This window comes from Brachycentrus maculatus, unplaced genomic scaffold (assembly GCF_059751285.1).
Source record: "Brachycentrus maculatus isolate JH-2025_06_01 unplaced genomic scaffold, ASM5975128v1 h1tg000004l, whole genome shotgun sequence".
In the NCBI taxonomy this organism is placed as follows: domain Eukaryota; kingdom Metazoa; phylum Arthropoda; class Insecta; order Trichoptera; family Brachycentridae; genus Brachycentrus; species Brachycentrus maculatus.
The window spans coordinates 3,859,649-3,882,808 of record NW_028280759.1 but is presented as its reverse complement, the minus strand read 5'-3'; the positions used below and the strand labels follow the sequence as shown (position 1 = coordinate 3,882,808).

Here is a 23,160-nt window from a genome sequence, read left to right as displayed (position 1 = left end):
TATATATAGTAAACCCCCCTTTAATGTTGACATATATACCGCGTTAACGGAAGGAACGTTATAGGAAGTAAATGATTTTATATTGTATTTCAATTTAATTATGACTTATTTCAGTCACAAACATATATATGTACATATATGTGTACCTATGTGTGTGCGCGTGTGTTTAGAAATTGGAATAAAATCATCTTTAAAGCAAAGATTTTTGCAATGTTTTCAGGCGTTTCCCAGTACGTAAAATAATCCGGTTAGGATTGGGATTGGTAGAATATTTTATTTATTTATTTGGCGTTTAATTTGTAGAACTCCATTTTGATTTATGTATTAATTTTATGAATGTGTGTAAAGTGCTCACTTACCAAGCCTGTGACAGGTCATAATCCCTGTAAATACCCACGCTTCTTTATTCTTCTTCATCTTTGTTGAGATTAATTTTTAATTCAAGTATTTAGTAATACTGAAGTATATCAACATTTTAACATATTTATGAACATTTGACACCGTAATACTGCTAGCCATCGATGTGATATTTTATTATATTATCACGTATCTAATATACAATATTTTTGTCATGTTGATATGGCATTACATAACAAACCTTCGATATTTTTCTTCCTTGTTGGATTATTTATTGTGCATACGAGTAGGTACTAGTGTGTTTACTGAAATTGTCGCGACACTGAAATATGTACTTGTTTCCTGATATTCAATGACCTGCTATCATTAGTAAACATACTCATAGTCTCAAGGCTACTGATGACGCTAACTCTAATATGTATTGCCTTAAACGCAGTATTTACAGTATTGCCAGTAATTAAATACTTAATTTGATTTAAACACATTGCTGGGAATTATTTATTACCGGTTAGTCTCAACTAGCGACGGTATGGTATATCATTTACCGTAACATAGAAGACGTAAAAAAAATACGCTCTTAATATAAGAATTAATTTTTAATTATAAGAATCAAATTTAAAATTATATCCTTGAATTTTTAGTAAATATTCATAAAAGTTAATAAGCGTGTGTGTATGGCGTTATAAAATAGCGGGTTATTTAATACTATAGAATTAAAAATGTGGTTAATTTCAAAGTGTTTACATACATATACTTACTTATATACTGTGTTTTCTACTACTAATATTCCTCAAAAAACTCATATCATAATTAGCAGTGTAGTTACACATTACATAATGTGTAGTGCCTCGAGAACCCTAACCTTCGCTGCTGTTCTCATTTTCCTACCTACTGATCCTCCTCCATTACCTTTCCCATATATCAATAAACTACTTCACCCTGAATTCCTTCAATCAAGTCATCTGTATCCTATCAAATGCGTTTTAAACTTGGATCCAATAATCTAGACTTATGATTTTTGCCTTTATATAAGTAACAATCAAGATAATACCGCGCCGATCCAATGCGGTGCCTTATGCAAGTCAGAAAAACTGCAACATTTTTATATATGTACGCTAATTTAAGCACATTTTACTATCATTATTTATTGACTTCTTTCCTGTAACTAGCTAATGGCCACTGTCAAGTACTACAATTATTTTTAGCGGCCACTCGCAAAAGCATTACAAATTTAGCGTATTTTCTCTCATAAACATTTTAATACTAAGAAAGGTTTATTGAGATGATTTTGACATATGGAACATATGATTGAGGAAAGAACGGCCAAACAAATTTATGAGGCGAATGTATTTGGAAAAATAAGCAGAAAAAGACCGAGGAAAACTTGCCATAATAAGGTATGCCAAGTACTTGAAAACCAAGTACTTGAGTCGGAATAATCGGCGGGTGTGTATAAGGAGATGCATGAATGTGGAAGAGGCGTAGAATATTTACAAAGACATAGTTGTGTGGCTTTCTATTATCTCTGCTGACCCCTTCGGGGAAGCGGCGTGATAGTTAATTAGTTAACATTTTGAAACTTGATTATGTGTATGCACCTTTTTGGCCTCCTACAATCGCGTATGCCCATCTGTAAATGTTTAGGTTTAGTATTTTCTCAGGTTCTCACGCTAATGTCCCTGTTCCCTCTTGACATTTGCGCATCAGAGATTCCCATTTTCCCGACAGATTTGTGACCCACTGATAGCGGAAACGCTCGTCCGCAAGACGCAAACATACTCGCTGTATTAAATATATCATGCTTTCCCGTGTGCCTTTCCGGCATGGTCGCACATAATCCGTGGGAACTAACTAATTGTGTACCTGGTGCGTGAAAAAAATATTTAAAAGAAGCATCCAGCATACAATGTCTTGTATAGTGTTCTTTCCCATCGTAGGCTTTAGAATTTGCGCAGGCGAAAATGTTCCTATTATATCTTCACTATTCACCGCCTCCCAACTGTTCGGGTGTTCCTAGAATATGCTCAGAACGGAATATTCCTCAAATTTTTATATTCTTTCAAGCTATTAAAAGTTTTTTTTACTGTGTCGGGATGCTGCGTCCACGAGAAAAAGGTAAACACGTCCTACCTGACCGACAAAAACCAGTCTTCTCGATCCCTTTCTTGACAAATCTGTCAGAATACCAGGTAAATTACAATCATCCTAGTCACAAGGGACGACGTATCTCGGTATTGCCCGTAAACGATATATACAACTCAACGGCCGATATAAAGCGTGCATCGAATACACAATTCATTCAAGGATATGATTTTTTTCCTTGTAGGAATATCTGTATTGACTACTAAATTGAAAAATAAACAACTTTGACGCTTGCCATGCACCAAGAAGCAAGAATTTAATTATATTGATCGGTTATATCCTTTAAAAAAATAGGATTTTTGTAAGATCGACTTATTGCAGGGATGCAATATTGCATCATTCTGATATTTAAAGACAATGACTTACAACTAAAGGTTATGACGCAGAGCTACCTACAAAAATATGACAAAAATAGCATTTTTATGTAACTTATTAGATATTCCATACAAGATTGATATTATTTTTTATTGTAATTTAAATTTGATTTAAACACTTGAGAAAAGTTTACGTAGTACCAGATTGCGTTATTTGTTTTATTTTATATTCCATTCATTATAATAGAGGATCACAACTGGGTACGCCTGATCAAGAATGCGCAGGTGATGATACAAAGGTTAAAAAGTACAATAGACGCAATTCTTCAACAATATCCGTTACCTATCTCACTTTTTTTTATAAAGGTACCTTAATCTCACCGATTTACACCCGTTCATTCAACGAGTCAAAACTCAGACACATTGCAAAAGCACACTCAGAAATTTTAAGGTTTAATTTGTTTATTTTTATCAAAAATTAAGATTTTTTTTTCAGTTTGATCAACAGATAAGATATCTGTATTCCGTTAATTTTCGCTTTAACGCGTTTCTGTCTTCGGTCGGCCGCTAGTTGAAACCAAAAATATGCATTCAGTAGACATAATTTAGATTCGTAGAAAATAATGATCGCTGTATAATGCAATGAAGGTTCTCAGCCGTGACTAGAAACCTGTTCTAGTATTTCGATTCCGTCGAGTCCAGCTTATAATTGAGCAAAAAAAGCATTAGTACACTTATAATGATAAGGCAGACCGCGCGGCTGCCCACACAACCTTTGTTCGGAACTTTGCCTCTAACTATTTATTTTTTCAATCCAAAAGGACCGCGTTGCATTATAAATCGTCAGGGCTTTAAGCTTTGTCGAACTTATGTTGTATTCTCTTGTAAAAAAACCCTAATGATAGTCATTGTGATGTAAAGAGGGACTCCTAGTAAGCTTATTAGGGTACATTTCCATAATATACAACACATATTATACGAACTTATAAATGATAAATACATACTATTTTATTCCATTTATGGCAAGATTTAAATGGCCAGTAGAAACACCGCGATTTTTTCGTTATTGTTATTATTTACTGTCGATAGAAAACATATTCATACAGACGTTAAATTTGATACGGATGATCAGCTTCCGATATCTTGGACGGCTTGATTACTCCTTTTAAGGTCCGATCGCATAACTCAATTTCAAGTTTCCGTTTTAAGGCTATCGTGAATTTTAACAGCGCTTTTTGCTATTGGTGATTGGTGTAATTTTTTTCTCCTCGTCCTGAGTCATTCTGGAGCCGATTACAATGGATAGAGGATGATATAACCACGAAGTGTAGATAACTTTACTTCACGGCTTGTATTTCTGTCATATTTCTAAACCAATTGCCTGTATGTACTGTATTGTAAGGAAGTAAAAGTTACTAATTTTTATATGAATATTTGTTTTATTTTTACCGAATATAATTAAGTTCTAAAATATATATACATACTACATAGTTATTCCTCAAGTTCCCTTTGGAATCAACTCCTTAGGCATAGTAAGAATTATTGAGATACTCGTAATTATAATTTAAATTGTCGCAGGATTTCAGTTACTATCACAGTTTACTACGCCGATATAATTGAATCAAAAGAAAACTATTTTTATTTAATTTTTTATTTATTTACGTAGTTACATTTTTAAATTTTGTTACGCAAACATGGTACATTACTTTTTAAAAATCAAATTACACACTGAATCCACAAGACTTAAAACTTTCTCAGAAACTCGTATCTTTACCACCGCATAATAATGTTCTCCGTAGATAATAAATAATAACTGGTACTAAGTATTGAGCGTGATACACCCATAATTATTACTCAATGCTTTTTAATAGTTTTCTCAATTCCCGTATCTCTATTGTATTGAATGAAATTCAATATGTTTTTTCAACACTAAATTTTTACGGTCAATTACTGTAATGTATTTTGTCCATAAATTACATAAGATTTCAAAAAGAAATACACATTATAAATGTGAGTCGGAAGCTTATATTGGACTAGCGTGTGTTCAGATATTATTATTTTGCAGTGTAAGTGTCAAATGATTAGTGTAGGTGTGTTGAGATGGTTTGGACATGTGGAACGTATGAGTGAGGAAAGAACGGTTAAACAAATTTATGAGTCTAATGTAGTTTGAAAAAGAAGCAGAGGAAGACCGAGGAAAACCTGGCACGATCAGGTATGTCAAATACTTGAAAGCGGCCGGGTCAGGAGTCGTAATAATCGTCGGGTATGTATGAGGAGATGCATGAATGTAGAAGAGGCGAAGAATGTTTGCAAAGACAGAGTGGTGTGGCGTTCGATTCTCTCTGCCTACCCCTGCGGGGAAGTGGCGTGATGGTTAGTTTTAAGTGTCAAATGTGATTATAATAAGAAATTTTCATTCTGAACAATGTATCCAATACATATATTATAACCATCTAATGCGTTTATACTACTACTAACAATACGTGTGAATTACCTACTTTCCTCGAGATCTATTCGCCTTTTCTGAAACGATTTTATTAATTTTATTGGTACTTTATTGTTCCAATAATTGCAGGTCGAGTTATAATTAAATCTGAATCAAATTCCGCTATGCTATCTCCGTACTAACTGTAATGGATGGGCTATTGTTTAATTCACGCTTCGGAAACACATCAATCTTCTTTTTTTGCATAATCAGGGTCAGCAATTTACAATCGTCTTCTCCGCAGATTTACAACAGGTTTTATGCATTATTTAGCAAAAAATATGTCTTCAGATAATGAATGATATCATTTATAATGATTATTTTGATAAGATAAATATTTAAACTGTTGAAAATTACTATTTTCTTAATTCAATGACAGTAACTATTATATATCCTTTGCTTTGAATGACAGCCATGTTAATTTAATTTATTTACAACATTTTGAGCGTGTCCAAATACTTGTACACAAATCTGGATTATCTCCAATGATAGGAGTTCTTTTTCTTTCTTTTTTGTGACATATCAACATAGTTGAGGAAGAATATGGAAGTCTGGGCATTTACGGGGCTTACGGCCATCATAGGCTGGTTTAAGTGATCACTTTATACACGTGTAACATTCACCAATTCTACTCATGATTGACTCCTGGTTCCAACTCTAATGTATGGAAGTGAAACATGGAGTTGGCAAACGAAGGATGAAAGAAGACTGAATGCAGTCGAAATGCGATCTCTCAGAAGAATGTGCGACAAAACGATGTATGATAGATGTGCGAATGGTGAAATAAGGAAGGAATGCAAAGCTGAGATAAGCATTATCGATAAAAATAAGAAAGGTGTGTTGAGATGGTTTGGACATGTAGAACGAATGAGTGAGGAAAGAACGGTAAAACAAATTTATGAGACGAATGTTAGTGGGAAAAGAAGCAGAGGAAGACCGAGAAAAACATGGCACGATGAGGTATGCCAAATACTTGAAAGTGGTCAGGTTAGGATTCGTAACAATCGGCGGGTATGTATGAACGTGAAAGAGGCGAAGAATGTTTGCAAGGACAGAGTGGTGTGGCGCTCTATTCTCTCTGCCTACCCCTGCGGGGAAGCGGCGTGATGGTTAGTTAGTTTACTCATGATTGACAACCACACTACGCAAATTCTTGGAAGTTCTATATATATATATATATGATCCAATTGTGCTTGAATCACTAGAGACATCTATTGGTGAGATAAAATAAGCTTTTTATAGAGCAGAAAAAAAAATTGAAATTAAAAATATTAAAAATGTGTGCTTTCATTTCTATTTTATCAATCTAGGCCACAGCAACGCTTGGCCGGGTACAGATAGTTATAAATAATTAAAAAATGTATTTAAATTCACATTAAAATGTTGAAATATAACCCTATTGAAAAATATACTACCTTGAATAATGCTGTTGAGTTGTGTTTTGCATACAATTCTACTATGAAATTAAGACTGGCTTGGTTAAAACATAATGAAGAAAAGTGCTACCCAAAACAAACCATGTTTTGAAAGATTAGCTGTGATAATTAACTTTAAATAATGTAAATTACACGATACAATGGAATCATTCAAATTAACGCTATACATTGAAAATAGCGGTAATGGGTTTAAAACTGGATAATTAACTTATGGTTTTAGAACACTTTAGAACAATTTATATTAAAATTGTGTAAAATACGATATTTAAAAAAATATTTTATACATGCGTATAAAAATACTTGTACTATTGAATTCAAGCACACTCAATTAAAATATATCCAAAAAAAGGTTATTTTTTATGAATAATAATAATTCTCTAATGAACGAAATAAGTCCATAAAATAAATACAAAGGAACTTGCGCTTTAATAAGTTTCTAAAACGTTGTTAAAAGAAAAACAAAAAAAGTTTTTTGTTGTTGTTTAAACTCAAATATTTTTGTTGTTAATTTTGAAAGAAAACTTTAGGCACGATCAAGTATGCACATTTAAATGTTATGAAATTGTCAATACCGTATTTTTTGTTATTGACTAAAGGGTTACATAATTATAAAATCCCATATCTTATATTAAAGTAATCGAATAATCTACTAGATATTTCTCTATGTCTTACTTTTAATGGTCATTTTTAGTTGTTTTAAAACACTTGTGGGAGTACGTACGTGGGTACCTATTTAATGATCTTATTTGGCACTGAATGACTGTCATTGAACCAGTTTTTGACCATATTAATCCCATCAACGTTCTCACGTTCTATTTATGACTTTTTTTGTCATATTCAAGCACTTTGATAAAAAAAAAACATAATAGATATACATAAGTAATGTATTTTCTTTTTTATATTTGAAGAATTATGTATTATATATTAAATTTAATATGAAAATTGTTCAATATTGTTCGAGTATTTTTGCCTTTATACAATAATTTCAATTATCATGAAGTATTCTATCATTTATTTAACATTTAATATCAGTTTATACGAGAAAAATATGTAATTAAAATTTTCGTATTCGAAATAAAACTAAATATCACTAAAATCATCAACATGTCTAATATTATATTGAAAATACTTTATATGTTCTACATATTTTATTGGTTTTAGTAAGTTTTTATTTTATTTTTGTAATTAGTTTACCCTTTTTTAGATTGAATATTTTAAGAATGTATCTCTAAATTTATAAAAATCTTTTTCTACTTTTTTATGCAGGGTTTATTTATTCGTGGTATATGTTTATTTATAAGAGAACTCAATAGATTAAAATCGATAACAATAAACAGCAAATATTTAACTATATAGTATTATTAATTTGTTTATAATAGACTGTTTGAAGGTGAGAGTATGTACACGCTGGCTTACATGCGATTTCGCTTTCCGTGTGTAGAAATTTATAATCGTCCTCTTATGAATATATTTTACTAGGACCTCAAATATTAAATAAACACTTTCAGAATAAATATCAAAATAAAATACACAAGTATTTATAGTTACTGATCGATTCAACAAATAGATATGGATCAAAATCTCTTTTTTTTAAACAATGGGACTATTTCCTATTTTCCTCTTCTGCATACTCAGCTGAAAAATGATTATTTCAGCAGCCATAATGATTTCTTGAGAATAAGGTTATATATATATACATCAAACTCTTACCAAAATTACATTAAATGTATATTTTTACATATAAAATCTGGATAGGGTAAATTTTGGGTAGGGTAGGTTTAATAACAATATTATCAGTAAAAGCAATGCTTTTGTCTCCTTTTACGTTAATATCACTTAAGTATTGCATATTTTTAAAGATCTTTTATCAGTTACTGCTCTAATGCGTTACACCTCATATCACGCAACAATGTATGTTATGATTACTTCTTACTATGTAATATGCCTAGAACTAAAACTTAGAACAACGGAACATAACGCAGTACTTTTTACTTGCACTTATTTCATATTTTCATATATACTAGTACTAAAGCTTAGAACAAACGCCCAGAACGTAACGCAAAACCTTTCACTTACGCTTATTCAATATTTCCATAGGAAATCTGTTCTATTAGATACATATTTCACAGTCGGTAAACCCAAAGAATGAATTACAACAGCCCGTAACAACCGATATTCCGGGAAGTGATCGAGTTTCTTGCAAATACTCATTATTTCAAATCAATCATTGAAAACGAAATGCACCGTAACAGTCCTCCGCAGGTAACACAAAGGATCTTACAACCATTCATGCTTGCCCAAGGCAGGTAGGTAGTAGTACCTACTCTATGCAACTTGCATTCTATGACGTAAGGTTTAATTTCGCAAGACTTCGTGTCAACCTTGTCGCTTTTAACCGGCTTGAATTTAAGATTCGAAATACATTTCGGCGAGACTTCGAACCGAGATTAATTGACATTTGAAACGTGGCTGCCTTGGATGGCGTTTAATAAAATATAATATTATGCTGATTGGCAAACAGACCGAAGGAATCAAGTTTGATTTAATTACCATATCTGATTATATAGTGACCGGGGTGGGTACCAATAATTGCCGTTAAATTAAAACAATAATTAACGAAGGTCGCCGGGAAATAAATCAACAGAATATTGAATACTTTTTCTTGTCAATACGGCGCAACCTTCCAAAGAATTTTACTCCAAATTCCTAATGCATACCTGTGTTTGATTCTAAAAAATATTTTTCCTTCTATGAAAACATTTGTTTATAAATGTATGTATTAAATAATTCTCTGAAGTCCAAGTAATCTCATATTATATTATAAGATACTATGTGCATAAAAACATTTTGACATATTGTGGGGCGCCAAACCTCACACTTTAGACTGTTGATAGGTGCGGTGTGACTTCTGCAGCGCTTCGCTTCTGGGGGCGTAAGTCCCAGAAGTTCTGAAGTCCTGCGGCGAGAGGTGAGAATATTTACTAGTAAATATTCTATCAAAATCCGATTCCGATGCGTAGGTCGAGGTGTGTACTGGTTCGTAGTCCGTGGTCGTAGCGATGAGTCAAGTCCAGGGGGGAGAATCCAGTAGAGTAGCGAAGGGTAGAGCGAGCGGAGAAATAAAACACCAAGTTCAGTCGTCCAGGATGGAATGATTTATTTTGACTTGACTTGACTTGAATCTAATGGCTCATAGAGTACCGGGTCGACATGACCCCCTACTCCTTCATCGGGTTATAAAATTTTGATTTTACTGAATGAATTTAATGGGTTATAGGTTAAAACCTATGAAGGGGTTAGAAAAATACGCAGAGTGCTGCGGGATGGTTACTGGGAGGGGAGGAGGACCTCTTTCGGTCTTTTGTAGCGACGGTACGAGTGAAGCTCGTACTTCGCGAGTGAGTTTATTGTGGGGTTGGCGTGTGCGGCTAGTCCGCCATAGAAGCGCTCCGATAGCGCGGTTATGTACTTATTTACGCGGGGTACGTCGGACTCTCTGTGGAGTTGAGAGATTCTCGTCCAGAAGGGGGCTTTCAACGCAGTGCGGAGCACTTTGTTCTGGAAGACTTGTAATTTGCTTAGGTGTGTTCTGGCCGCGTATCCCCAGACGGGGGCGGCGTATGTTAAGATGGGACGGATGACCGTTTTATAGATAAGCAACTTGTTGTCGATCGAGAGTTTGCTGTTTCTCCCGAGCATCGGGTAGAGGGCCGACAGGACCCCGGAGGCAGAGTTGACTTTACTTTCGATGTGACGTTTCCACGTCAGCTTGGAGTCGAGCGTGACTCCGAGATATTTAACGGATCCGGACCACGGGATGGATTGCCCGAACATCGTTATGTTTGGAGGAGTTCGCGGTCTCCTGCGAGTGAAAAGTGTGGTCACACTTTTACTCGGATTTATGGTAACTCGCCATTGTTTGCACCATTTTTCCAGGGCGTCGCATTGTTTTTGAACTCTCTCCTTTGCCAGGAGGGCGCTCAGCGAGCTCGACATGATTGCCGTGTCGTCGGCGAACTGCGCGATCTGAGTGTTATAGTCGAGCGCAGCCGGTATGTCGCTCGAGTATACGTTGTATAGGATCGGTCCTAGCAGCGAGCCTTGTGGGACTCCCGCTCTGATGGGGCGTTCAGTCGAGAAGTGCGCATTCAATTTTATTCTGAACGTGCGATTTGCTAGATAATTAGCAATCAGCTGGATGGTCGAACGGGGTATTCCGAACGTGTCCATTTTGTATAGCAGGCCGGTGTGCCATACTCTGTCGAAAGCCTTACTGACGTCTAGAGATAACACTGCCGTGTGTTTGCGCGTATTGAAACCGTTGGTTATCTGCTCTACCACGCGAAGTAATTGGTGCAGCGTAGAGTGGTTAGCTCTGAAGCCGTGCTGCGTGTCCGGAATTATCGATTTTTCCGAGACTGTATCCTTCAACCGTTTGAGGATGATTTTCTCCAATACTTTCGAGAGACACGGAAGTAGACTGATCGGGCGGTGGTTTTGCGCGTCGAGTGGGTCCTTCCCCGGTTTGGGGATCAAGATGACGTCGGCTTGTTTGAATGCGGCGGGGAATTTACGGAGACGTAATGAGGCGTTTGAGATGGCTGTTATTGCGCAGATTCCCTTAGGGGGAATGTGTTTGAGGACTTTGTTCGAAATGGCGTCCGGGCCGGGAGCTTTTTTATTTTCGAGACGTGATATTATGGATTGGACCTCGCGCGGGGTGGTGAATTTAATCGCGGGGCCTTCTGGGAGTGAGTTTAAGAGTCTCTCTACGTGGAAGTTAACCTCGTCGACGAACGAGGGATCGTCGTGGGTGGTGTTCGGGGTGAACTGGGCTTCTAAGCTATCCGCGAAGGCTTCTGCCTTTTCCGCAGCGGAATAGACTGGTCCGTTGGGGCCGTTTAATGGGGAAATTCGCGTTTTAGGTCTTTTTAGGGACTTTGTAATTTTCCAGAAGGCGTTGCGGTCCTCGTCTAGGGATGAGATGAAGTCGTGCCATCGATCGTTGCGAAAGTCGCTTAAGGCTCTTTTAGCTTGTGCTGCGAGTCGGTTCATGCGCCTGCGGTCGGTCGGGTCGCGGTATTTTTGCCAGTCGGCGCGTGCTTTGTTCTTCTCCCTTATGATGCTTTTCAGATCGTCCGGGAGGTCGGGACGGTATTTGTCGATTTGGACTTCGACCGTGGCTGCAGCGGTAGCCTCTTTGATTTGACACACGAGGGCGGAGACGGCCGTGTTTAAGCTCGCTTCGTCGGGGATGGAAGTGGGGATCGTGATGGATTCGAATAGGCGGGGAAGTTTCATCCAAGAAACTTTCTTCCTATTCAGTCCGACGGGGTCGGAGGGTAAGGTTCCGTCGGAGAGGTAGAGGAGCACGGGGTTGTGGTCCGACGAGAGCTCGCTTAGCACTTGCATGCTATACGCGTGAGTTGAGTTAGACATGACGATTATGTCTATGACGTCGGGGTTACCGTTATGCGGGTACAGCGTCGGGACGTCCGGTGCGTCTACGACGACCGAGGAGTGAATCGAGTAGTCGAACAAACTCCTACCTTTTTGATTGTTGAATCTACTGTGCCAGGAGGCGTGCTTAGCATTCAGGTCTCCTGCGAGGATTGTCGGAGTGTCGTCGGTGAACACTTTGTCCAGGTCCTCCGCGATGAGGTGCCTTTTCGGCGGGCTGTAGGCGGCTACGAGTTTGAGTGGTCCGGAGTTTTTTGTACTTATGACGACCGCGGTGGTTTCAATATTGTCGTTAGTCGCGGAGTCGAAGTGGCAATGGTCGATCGAATTCTTTATTATTATCGCGGTGCCACCTCCTCGGGTGTGCGTGCGATCGGTACGATACGTGACGTAGTTGGGAAAGCTAATTTTGTCGCTGGGTTTGAGCCATGATTCATTTATGAGCAGGACGTCTAGGTTGTACTCGGACAGAAATTCGGTGATTTCTGTCTTATGGGCCTTCACTTGACCGTTAGCGTTCCAGAACGCTGCCTGAAGGGCTTCCGGGTTTAAAGTTTTTCTAGCCATGGCTAGCCGTGATTAGCGCGTTGATGTGGTTCAACATCTCAGATGCTGAAGCCATGAAGGTCGCTAGCTGTTGCGCTGCAGCTGTGAGCGCCTCCAGTGGAGGGGGGGCGGGGTGACGGGCGGTGCGTGTGTCGGCGGACGCGGGTTGGGGACGCGGGGGTTGGGGGCGCGGGTGTTGGGGACGCGGGTCCCTGAGGTGCGTCGCGTAAGCGGGTGCGGGCCATTGCGGTACGGGGGGAGAGGGGTGCGGGGGACAGTAGTATGATTGGGGAGAGGGTTGGGTGGGTCTGGGGGTGGTGTGGGTGGTGGTAGGTCGGGGGGTGGTGAGAGTTTGGCCGCGTGTTTGGCGGTGTTCACGCCTCTGAGCCGGTTTTGGGGTGGGTTTGGCGGGGCAGCCTTTGTAGTTTGCCGTGTGCGGGCCGTCGCACAGGGCGCATTTCGCCGGCGTTTCGCGCGGTTTCTTGCATGCGGCGGAAGCGTGTCCGGCTCCGCATTTTACACAGCGCGGCTGGGCGTTGCAGCACGACGCTGAGTGTCCGTATGTTTGGCATTTAAAACACTGGCCCATACGGGGGCGGGAGCGTAGTCTCTCGACGTTGATCCTTAGGTGCAGGATTGTTTGAAGATCCGTGAAGATCTTCTTGGAGGCATCGGTGTGCCTCAGGTTCACGAGCATGAGCGGGATCGGCTTGCGGTTGCCGCCCGTTCTCATCCGGTGTACGGATATGACCTCGTACTTCGAGGCCAATTCGTTTACTACGTCCTGCGCTTCTACCGTTTCGGGTATTCCGCGCAGGACAATCTTCAGCGGCTTTTCGCCGGGAAGACGGAAAGAGTGATGGTCTACATTCTGCTCCATCATCATCTTTGTGACCTTATGGTGGTCACGCGGTGTTTTTACGAAGACCCAGAGGTTTTCGCCCCTGTTTTTTGCCGTGAAGTCAATTCCACGGGTCTCCATTGACTTTGCGAGGGCGCTCCAGTTGTCCTTTTTGTGGAGGACAATGGGGGGAATTCGGAATGATTTATTTTACAAAGGATACATACATTTATACCCATACGGAGCTAATCTGCCGGGCTAGTCCCCCTATTGCCTACGTGCGCGGCCCCCACCACTTTTCTGCTGGGTTCCCGTTGGCCCCAGCGTAAGTAGTGGGAGCCACGCCCCCTTTCCCCGCTCAGTCTGGCGGGTTTCAATATGGGGACAGCTGCTCGGACAGAGTCGCTCCGTTTTATTATCACAATACAAAATATACTAAATATATCCTAAAATGTGGTCCTTTTTCGGACCTTATTTCGTCTGGTCCGTTACACATATAAAAATCAAAAGTACTCATAAAGAGTGTGCTCTTTAGTTTAAATTGCTTAAAAGCACTTTGTAAATAATATTATGGTACCTAATTGCCAATTATCCTTGAGCGTTTTCATATCCTTTAAAAAACGAGAGTTTTAAGAGAAGAGCACATAGATAAAAACGTGTTAAGACGTCACGTTAAAGTCCGTAACATTATTTGTGGAACAAAGAGAATGACTATTTTCTATGACACGCTGTTGTGAATAATTAATTTTTTTAAATTTCAACATTAAATGTTTTTTTTTCTTCATCTGCTAGGATAACTATATTATGAGTATTCAGTAGTCATAATATTTTTAATAGAAGGCTGGCGACAGATCTCGTTGCGAAAAAATAAGCTTTATTGCGCACATAACTACTTAAATATATACTTTATATGAATATAGTAAAAAACAAGAAGAAACAACGAGAAAAACGTTAAATATTCTGAAAGCTATCATAAAGACATTTAATACTAAAAAAATATATTTGTCAAGGATAAATCTTATTCATTTTACCTATTGAGAAACGAAGCGTTTTCTTATCGTGCAAATCATTTTTAAGCAAGTTTAACCTCTTTAGCGATGTTCAAAACATACTAATTAAAGTACCTTACAAGTTTTATTTACTTATAGGTGTGACCAAACGTCATTGACAATTTATTTGTCTAACACCACTGGCCTCATTTCAGTTCATTGATTGAATGACATTTGAAGGGAAACACACGTGATGAAAAGTCAAAGACGTGAATGAGAAACAACAACATACAAATTGATAAGTTAATTAGAATATAAATTTCCCTTATAAAATGCGGGCAAAAAAGGCGCAAGTACTATTTTCGAATCCAATTTCATATGATGAAAATATGATATAATATGATATATTGATGGAAGTTTAACTTCTGAAACATGTAGTCTATAATAAAACTCAAGTGGTAAAAAACAAGTGTTTTCTTTAATCATTGTAACATGTCTTTCCACAAAGTTAAAGCCGAAACAATAAATAAAATACCAATTTCATATAATATTTATTTTATTGTCTAACTAACTAACTAACCATCACGACGCTTTTCCGCAGGAGTATACAGAGATAATAGAATGCCACACACTACTATGTCTTTGCAAACATTCTTCGCCTCTTACACGTTCATACATCTCCTCATACATACCCGCCGATTGCTACGACTCCTAACCTGACCGCTTTCAAGTATTTGGCATACCTATTATGTTTTATTGTCTTTATGACAATATTCTACGAATAATTTTTGTTTTCTTATGCCATATTAAAAAAGCATTATATTTCGTGGTCCAGAACTTTGGTTCATGATTGTCTCTATATTATATTTGTCTATGATTTACAGTATCATAAAATTCGTCTGATATTTTAAAGAATATCATGCGGTACCGTAATATGTATCACAACAAAAACTAATCTAATAAATAAATATTTATTACCATACCATACACTTGTAATATATAAAACGTCTATAATAAACCTGTTTTGGTTATGATTTTCCAATAGAACAATAAAATATTAACCTTACACTCGATTTATTATCTGATTTATGAGCACTTTGTTGATTCTCAAACGACGCCATTTTTTCTTCGTAACATGAACTTATTAAGTATTTATTAATACTCCAAATCATACAAATAATAAATATCATTTTACCAATTATTTTGATGTTTGGATATGAAAATGCACGTAATAAACAAATATTATAATAAACATTTTATAAATTTTCTCTACCATTTAAATGATTATAAAATTGATGAAGAAATGACGTCAGCTTAAATTGGCTGCACCTACATAGAGAAATCAACTCAAATTAATTATTCAAATGAGGATGTTGAAATACGTTCTTAATAGTTTGTAACTTAGTATCAAATATTATGACATCTCAACATAGATGAAGAAGAGTATGGAAGTCTGAGTATTTACAGCCCTGTAATATAAGTTTAAGCGGAGGGCTGATCACCTTTCCTTCGTGTGTTAACAATCAAGACAACACTGCGTTTATATGATGCAGTGCCCTATGCACCATTGGGGTGCGGATAAGGGTTCAAATGAATATACAGTTAACCCCCCTACAACGTTGAGATAAGTAAGATAAAGATCTTAGGGAATTATAAAAGGGATAATTTTTTTAAATTGTATTTTTACATTTTAGCTAAAGGAAATTACTCTTACGAGTTATTTAAAATTAAAATACAATTTTAAAAAATTAACTTCCCTATGACGTTGCCTATCTAGCGTCATAGGGGAGTTTGCTGTATGTAATACCCAGACCATATTCTTCTTCATCTTTGTTTCATCTTTGTTGAGATGTCTAAATCTAAAAATAACCCCCAAGTGGAGAAAACCAGATTTGTGAACAAGAATTTGGACATACCCAAAATGTTTTGAATATATATTTTTCATACACAGAAATGTAAATTACTCATTTAAAATAGTGACTAATTAAAGAATAGTTTTATTTATTGTTTCGGCATTAACTTTGTGGTAAGACATGTTACAATGATTAAAGAAAACACTTCGTTTTTTACCACTTGAGTTTTATTATAGACTACATGTTTCAGAAGTTAAACTTCCATCATTCAGGTCTGTATAATATGTTATTATACAGACCTGAATGATGGAAGTTTAACTTCTGAAACATGTAGTCTATAATAAAACTCAAGTAGTAAAAAACGAAGTGTTTTCTTTAATCTTTGTAAAGAATAGTTATTGAATTTTATGATATCACACTAATGAAACCCTATCTAGCTCTTCTAACGTTCATATCCCAATTTTAACATTTTGTAGTGTAAGTTCATGAAATGATATCTGCATAAAATCTTTTCGAATGTATGTGTTTCCGAATCAACTTTATTATTTATTCAAAAGATAGCATTGTTCATGCGCAAATATTTTTCCTGCGAACCCAGTTGAATGAACACTTCGTTGCGACATCTGGGGAGGGGAGACGATATCTGCAGGTAGAGTTGCCAAGTAGAGAAATTTATTTGTTTTTCAATTAGATTCAACTACATTATGCTTGTCCCGAGAGTTATATTTATCACCAGTAACACGGCGAACGTGTTTATAGGCCCGACATAGTTGCGCTGGTATAGAATAAATTGTAGAAAAGGCAAAACCCAACCTTAGCCTCGTTAACATACTCGTAAAACGTACATAGTCGCATGCATATATAATTTACATACCCATAGTAGAAAACGAATAAAAATGGCATTATATGGGGGATTTTAAAAACATTTGTTAAAGAAATATTCTATTTTTGTAGAAACATTCAGCTAGAACACATATTGTATCAATCTTTTTAATCAAACTGAAGTATAGAACTTTTTTTTTTTTTAATTAAATTCATTTAGAAAACAAAAAAGTGTATCAAAAAACATTAATTCAATGCGTTCATATTACTTTTTTATAAAACCAATAATTTTTTTTCAAAAAACCCTTATCCGCACCCCAATGGTGCATAGGGCACTGCTTCATATAAACGCAGTGTTATCTTGATCGTTTACGCATGAAGGAAAGGTGATCAGCCCTCCGCTTCAGGTACCAACCAGTCCAGGGTAATATTGAATAAATAATATAGTGAACAAATCACTTATATTTAATTGACCCCTCCTGAAAATCGAACCCGGAACCTCCAGAACGGTAGCCGAGCGTGCTGACTATTATACTACGGAGGCGGACAAAAACAAATAAACGAGAAACAAAATAACAAAGTAAAGAACAGTATAATAAAAAATAATAAAAAAAAAATCTGCCGCTCATCACTAAAGAACAATAATATCATTCATAAGTATTTGGGAGAGGCAAGCAAATTTTTTTGTATGCAAGTGCATACGTATACAGCGATAATTTTGCATTCCACCTTTAAGTAAGAATGCAAAACCCCAATGAATAATTCCAATATCATTGCTGTAATTTCAATTGTGTGTCTTTAGAGCTCTTTAGTAGTATTTTTCTAATTAAACACATGTATAATACCACTTAATGAGTTTTATTTTATTACACACGACTAGTTTCGAAAACTAACAGAAGTTTTCATCTATGGGTGAAAAATAAAACTAATGTTTAATATAAAATTAAATAATAAACAATAATCAACATGTCATTCTACAAACCGAATCAATAAATAATTCTCGAATCTCTCCGAAATACCTATTTCCAGTTATTACTGCGCGTTAGTGGCTGTAACGTGAAATTGGGACAAGAGGAGATTTAGCCAAAGAAGTAGAACAAAACCTATATCGGAAAATCCTTTTTCTAAAGCTATATAAGTAATTTTCAATTTAATTTACTAAGTAAAATTTTGATTAAATAAAGGTAGATATTATTTCCACAAAGTGACTGCCGAATCAATTAATGAAATGATATTAAGTTATGCCCGCCTCCGTGGTGTAATGGTCAGCATGTTTAGCTACCGTGCTGGAGGTCCCGGGTTCGATTCCCAGGGGGAGTGAAAATAAATATTAGTGATTTTACACTGTAATATTTATTTAATATTACCCTGGACTGGTTCCTGCAGCGCAAGCGTGATCACCTTGCGTTCATGTAAGTAATGGTCAAGATAACACTGCGTCAATTTGATGCAGTGCCTTATGTACCATTTGGTGCGGAAAAGGGTTATAAGTAAGTAAAGTAATTAATTAACCTAATTAATTCTTAAAAAAAATTCAAATTATATCATTTTTGAAAGAAAAAAAATAATGAGTCAAATTTACAACATTTTGAGTGTGTCCAAATACTTGTTCACAAAATCTGGATTATCTCCAATTACAGGAGTTATTTTCATATTATTTTTTGACATCTCATCAAAGATGAAGAAGAATATGGAAGTCTGGGCATTTATGTTTCTCATGTGTGTGATTATAATCCAGGATTCGGATCTCACATACTAATATAAGAGTTTCTGCTTAATAAAAAAGCTGCTTTACATCTCACCAATAGATGTCTCTAGTGAAGTTGTAGTGATTCAAGAACAAAGTTTCTAAATTGGTTCATATATATAGAACTTCCAAGAATTTGAGTAGTGTGGTTGTCAATAATGGGTAGAATTGGTGAATGTTACACGTGTGTAAAGTGATCACTTAAACCAGCCTATGACGGTCGTAAGCCCCGTAAATGCCCAGACTTCCATATTCTTCTTCATCTTTGATGAGATGTCAAAAAATAATATGAGTCAAATTAGTATATTAATTTCATTATTAAAAATAAAAAGAGGATATTTTTGTATTTAGCTTAAAGAGGTCGTATTATTTATGGATAAAACGACTCCTTTCAATGACAAAGGAAAGGCAATACTGTATAATGACATAATATAATAAATATACAGTTTCTTCCGTATCGTTAACAAAATAATTCGTGCAAGTAACTTTTCCTTGGTATACAGTTTTATTGTTTCATAATTACTGTACAATTTCTAATTTAAGGCATTGTCTAAACGAAATAAAGATATTGATCAATTAAAAAACTTTCTAATACAAATATGTATAGGGAAACAAAGGTATAATCGCCAAAAGATAGAACGAAAAATCGTATATACCACTATTGTCTTATAACTATTCAATCTCTTTCAAATTTTGTAAATGTATGAGTTTATAAAACAATGTTGATTTTCATTTTATAATAATTTATTCGGCAATCACTTTGTAGTAATATCGATTTTAAATTTTACTTTTGCTTGGTAATTACATCTATTTATTTAAAATCTATTGTAACACCTATTTCGATGTATTCAGCATCATTATCTTGATCATCATATGATCTTAATGCATCGAAACACGTTTATTACAGATTTTAATCAAAAGTGGTACTTCCCAAGTAAAAGTTAAATTTAAAATATCCTTATATTTTTGTTTGATTATGTCAAATATTAGGATGTTAACTACTATGTGGAGCGAATGGATAACGAGAGAATGTCTAAGAAAGTATATTTGGCGAATGTAAACGGGAGAACTGAACGAGGACGACCGAAAAAGACGTGGCCCGAAATCAATCAGAACCTAAAATCTGGTTGTGTCAAAAGTCTGCGTTATCGGAGGACATGTATGACTGGATGTATGGATGTGAAGGAAGCTAGGAGTGTATGTCAGGACAGAAGAGTCGTTCCATCCTCTCTACCTTCCCCTGCAGAGAAACGGCGTGATGATAGTAATAGTAATAGTAGTAACTACTATTTGTTTCCTTCTTACCTTATTAATACTTCCATAGATTTAATATTATTTATTGATGAATGATATGTTGATGATAATAATACCACTTATTAAGTTTTATCTCATTACACAAAATTGTAATCACCTGTCGATGAAAACAACTGTAGTTTTCGAAACTAGTCGTGTGTAATGAATTAAAACTCAATAAGTGATATTATACAAGTGTTTAATTATTAAAATAAATAGATTTCATTATAATATAAATAATATTGTGGTTCAAAATTAGCCCTTTTTATGACGTATTTATAACGTACAAAGTACGTTTTGATAAAAAAATTATATTTATCTCGAAACCCTTTACTATGTATGGTAGTACATGAACTTCTCGTTTTCCAAACGTGTTTATTTGTTAAACAACTAAATTACAAGCAATTGGATATTATCCATTTTTAATTATATACCTCGATTCATAATAATTATGTATGTAAGAACGTTTATTGCTTACTAGTTACTGAATAAGTATCCAACTATAAAATGGCTATAATTAAATGATACATACAACATTAGTAGCGAATAATCAAATTGCATTGTGCTCGATACTCGATGCTCACTACTTTCAGGTTGTGCTTATTAGTAAGAGAAAAAATATAGCACCAAGTGAACGCTTTATGACAACTGGATAAAGTATTTTTTTTAATTAAAGCAATGTTTAATATCACACTATGAATACGCAAATCCCGTAAAAAATATTTGTTTTATTTATTATTATTAAAATTATTAAAACCCTTATCCGCACCCCAATGGTGCATAGGGCACTGTGTCTTATAAACGCAGTGTTATCATGATCGTTTTACACGTGAAGGAAAGGTGATCAGCCCTCCGCTTCAGGTCCATGGTAATATTGAATAAATATTACAGTGAAAAAATTACTTATATTTATTTTACCCCCCTTGGGAATCGAACCCGGGACCTCCAGAATGGTAGCCGAGCGTGCTGACCATTACACTACGGAGGCGGACGAATTTATTTATAAAGTAATAAATTAAAATATAAATATATTTCTAATAGGGGGAGTTACTTTTTATTTATTTTTTTTAATCCGTTTTTCTTTTAGTAATATTTTATAAATAATAAAAAATATTAAATTAACTGTGTAACTAAATTTTATTGTTTTCCTATTATTGTAACTGAATTATTTCTTTACAACGTTTTGAGTGTGTCCAAATACTTCTTCAATTAATTCACAAATCTGGATTATTAGGAATTATTTTTTAGATTACTTAAAACATAAACAACAACAAAAATATTAAATAATTTCTGATACATTGAAACGAATGGAATTATGTTGATTGTACTAACGGTGGTTTTATTTGATTCCAGGTGAAATGGCGGCCACCCTGGCTTATCCAGAGACCACTAATGACCTGGCCGACTACTGGGAGGAGTATCGGCATCAGACCACCACTTACTATGAAGAACCACAACACTATGAAGGTAAATTATTTTCTTTACTTTTTTACAAAAATAAATAACCTTATAAAATATATATAAGTATAACCGCTCACTAAGATCTTCGTCTACCGGTTACAAGACATACCGATCTCTTCGTCAGGACAATCACTAAACCCGCATGCCAATAAAACTACACGTCACTATTATAAGTCACTTTCAACTTTTAAGTCGACCCGAGACCGTGAATACACACGTAATATATGTATGTATATATATATATATATATATATATATATATATATATATATATATATATATATATATATATATATATATATATATATATATATATTAGATTTAAAACCATCTGCCTTGCTTACGTATACATATTGTAGTTATTTTTTATATTTAAAGTATATTAAAACTATTGTTAACTTTGTAATATTGTAATATAAAACTCTCCTTATCATTCATCGTTCACTTCGTGTAATACCACTTAAAAACTCTGCTTCACTACTGCCGATTTCGGAATAGCCATTCCATCGTCAGGTCAAACAGGTTGTATACAAATCAGAGTTGACTATTGTTCATAGTTGACCTGATGATGGAATGGTTATTCCTGAATCGGTTGAGAGTCGTGAAGTAGAATTTTTAAGTGGTATTACACAAAGTGAAGGATGGATGAGTGTTATATTGCAGGTACTTAATTGGTAATTGGTACTGGACAATATTTCGATGTAGTGATTTGCATTTTTTTGTTGTTATGATCAAGGGTGCGATTCTACTTTTTTTTCTTTTTTTACATAAATTTTATACATTTATTTAAAAGAACAATTTTAAACATATTTTTTTTTAATGCAGAGACCCATCAAGCCACCTTGCGTGTCTTGTTGGTGGAGCTCTTTTTACATACATTTTTTATTGTTTTTATCCATTTTAACCATACACAACAACACAAAAATTTAAAATGTAAACTATTATACAATTTTCATAGCTAAATTTATACATCACTCTCTGACTTTATTACTATACAACTTTTGTTGATGATACAGAAAAAAAATGACGGTTGAAATTGATTCATTTCGGTATTTTCTTCTACTTTTTGTACGATGATCTAATCTTTCATTGTTAAAGTAAAATTCTTAACTTCTAGCGTCAAAATTTCGACATTTAATACAAAATGGAGAAAAAATGGATCGTCATATTCGTTGATTTCAAATTGCAACTACCTACCATTGAAAATTAAGTAACGGTTTTTTTAAGGAACGTCATTACGTGATAAAAGTTTTAACACATTTTAATTCGAAATCCAACCGTGACTTAGAATTAGCTGATTGGTCATTTTTTATGCCTTTAAAACAGGTCATAAACTTCCGCTAATATTTGTGTTTAATTGACTTCTTTTAAATGTATTAGTTCAATGCATTTTGCGACATTATTTGTCTGC

At 35.3% G+C, this 23,160-nt stretch overlaps 1 protein-coding gene across 1 annotated transcript in view; it reads left to right on the top strand.

The window, feature by feature from the left end:
* The window catches only part of conu (Rho GTPase-activating protein conundrum), a 59,149-nt gene that overhangs the window by 15,952 nt on the left and 20,037 nt on the right, over positions 1-23,160 (top strand). The window contains exon 2 of the mRNA XM_088277644.1: positions 21,642-21,755. Coding sequence (XP_088133770.1) covers positions 21,647-21,755 — 109 coding nt within the window. The 5' untranslated portion in view covers positions 21,642-21,646. The remainder of the gene's footprint in view (positions 1-21,641; positions 21,756-23,160) is intronic.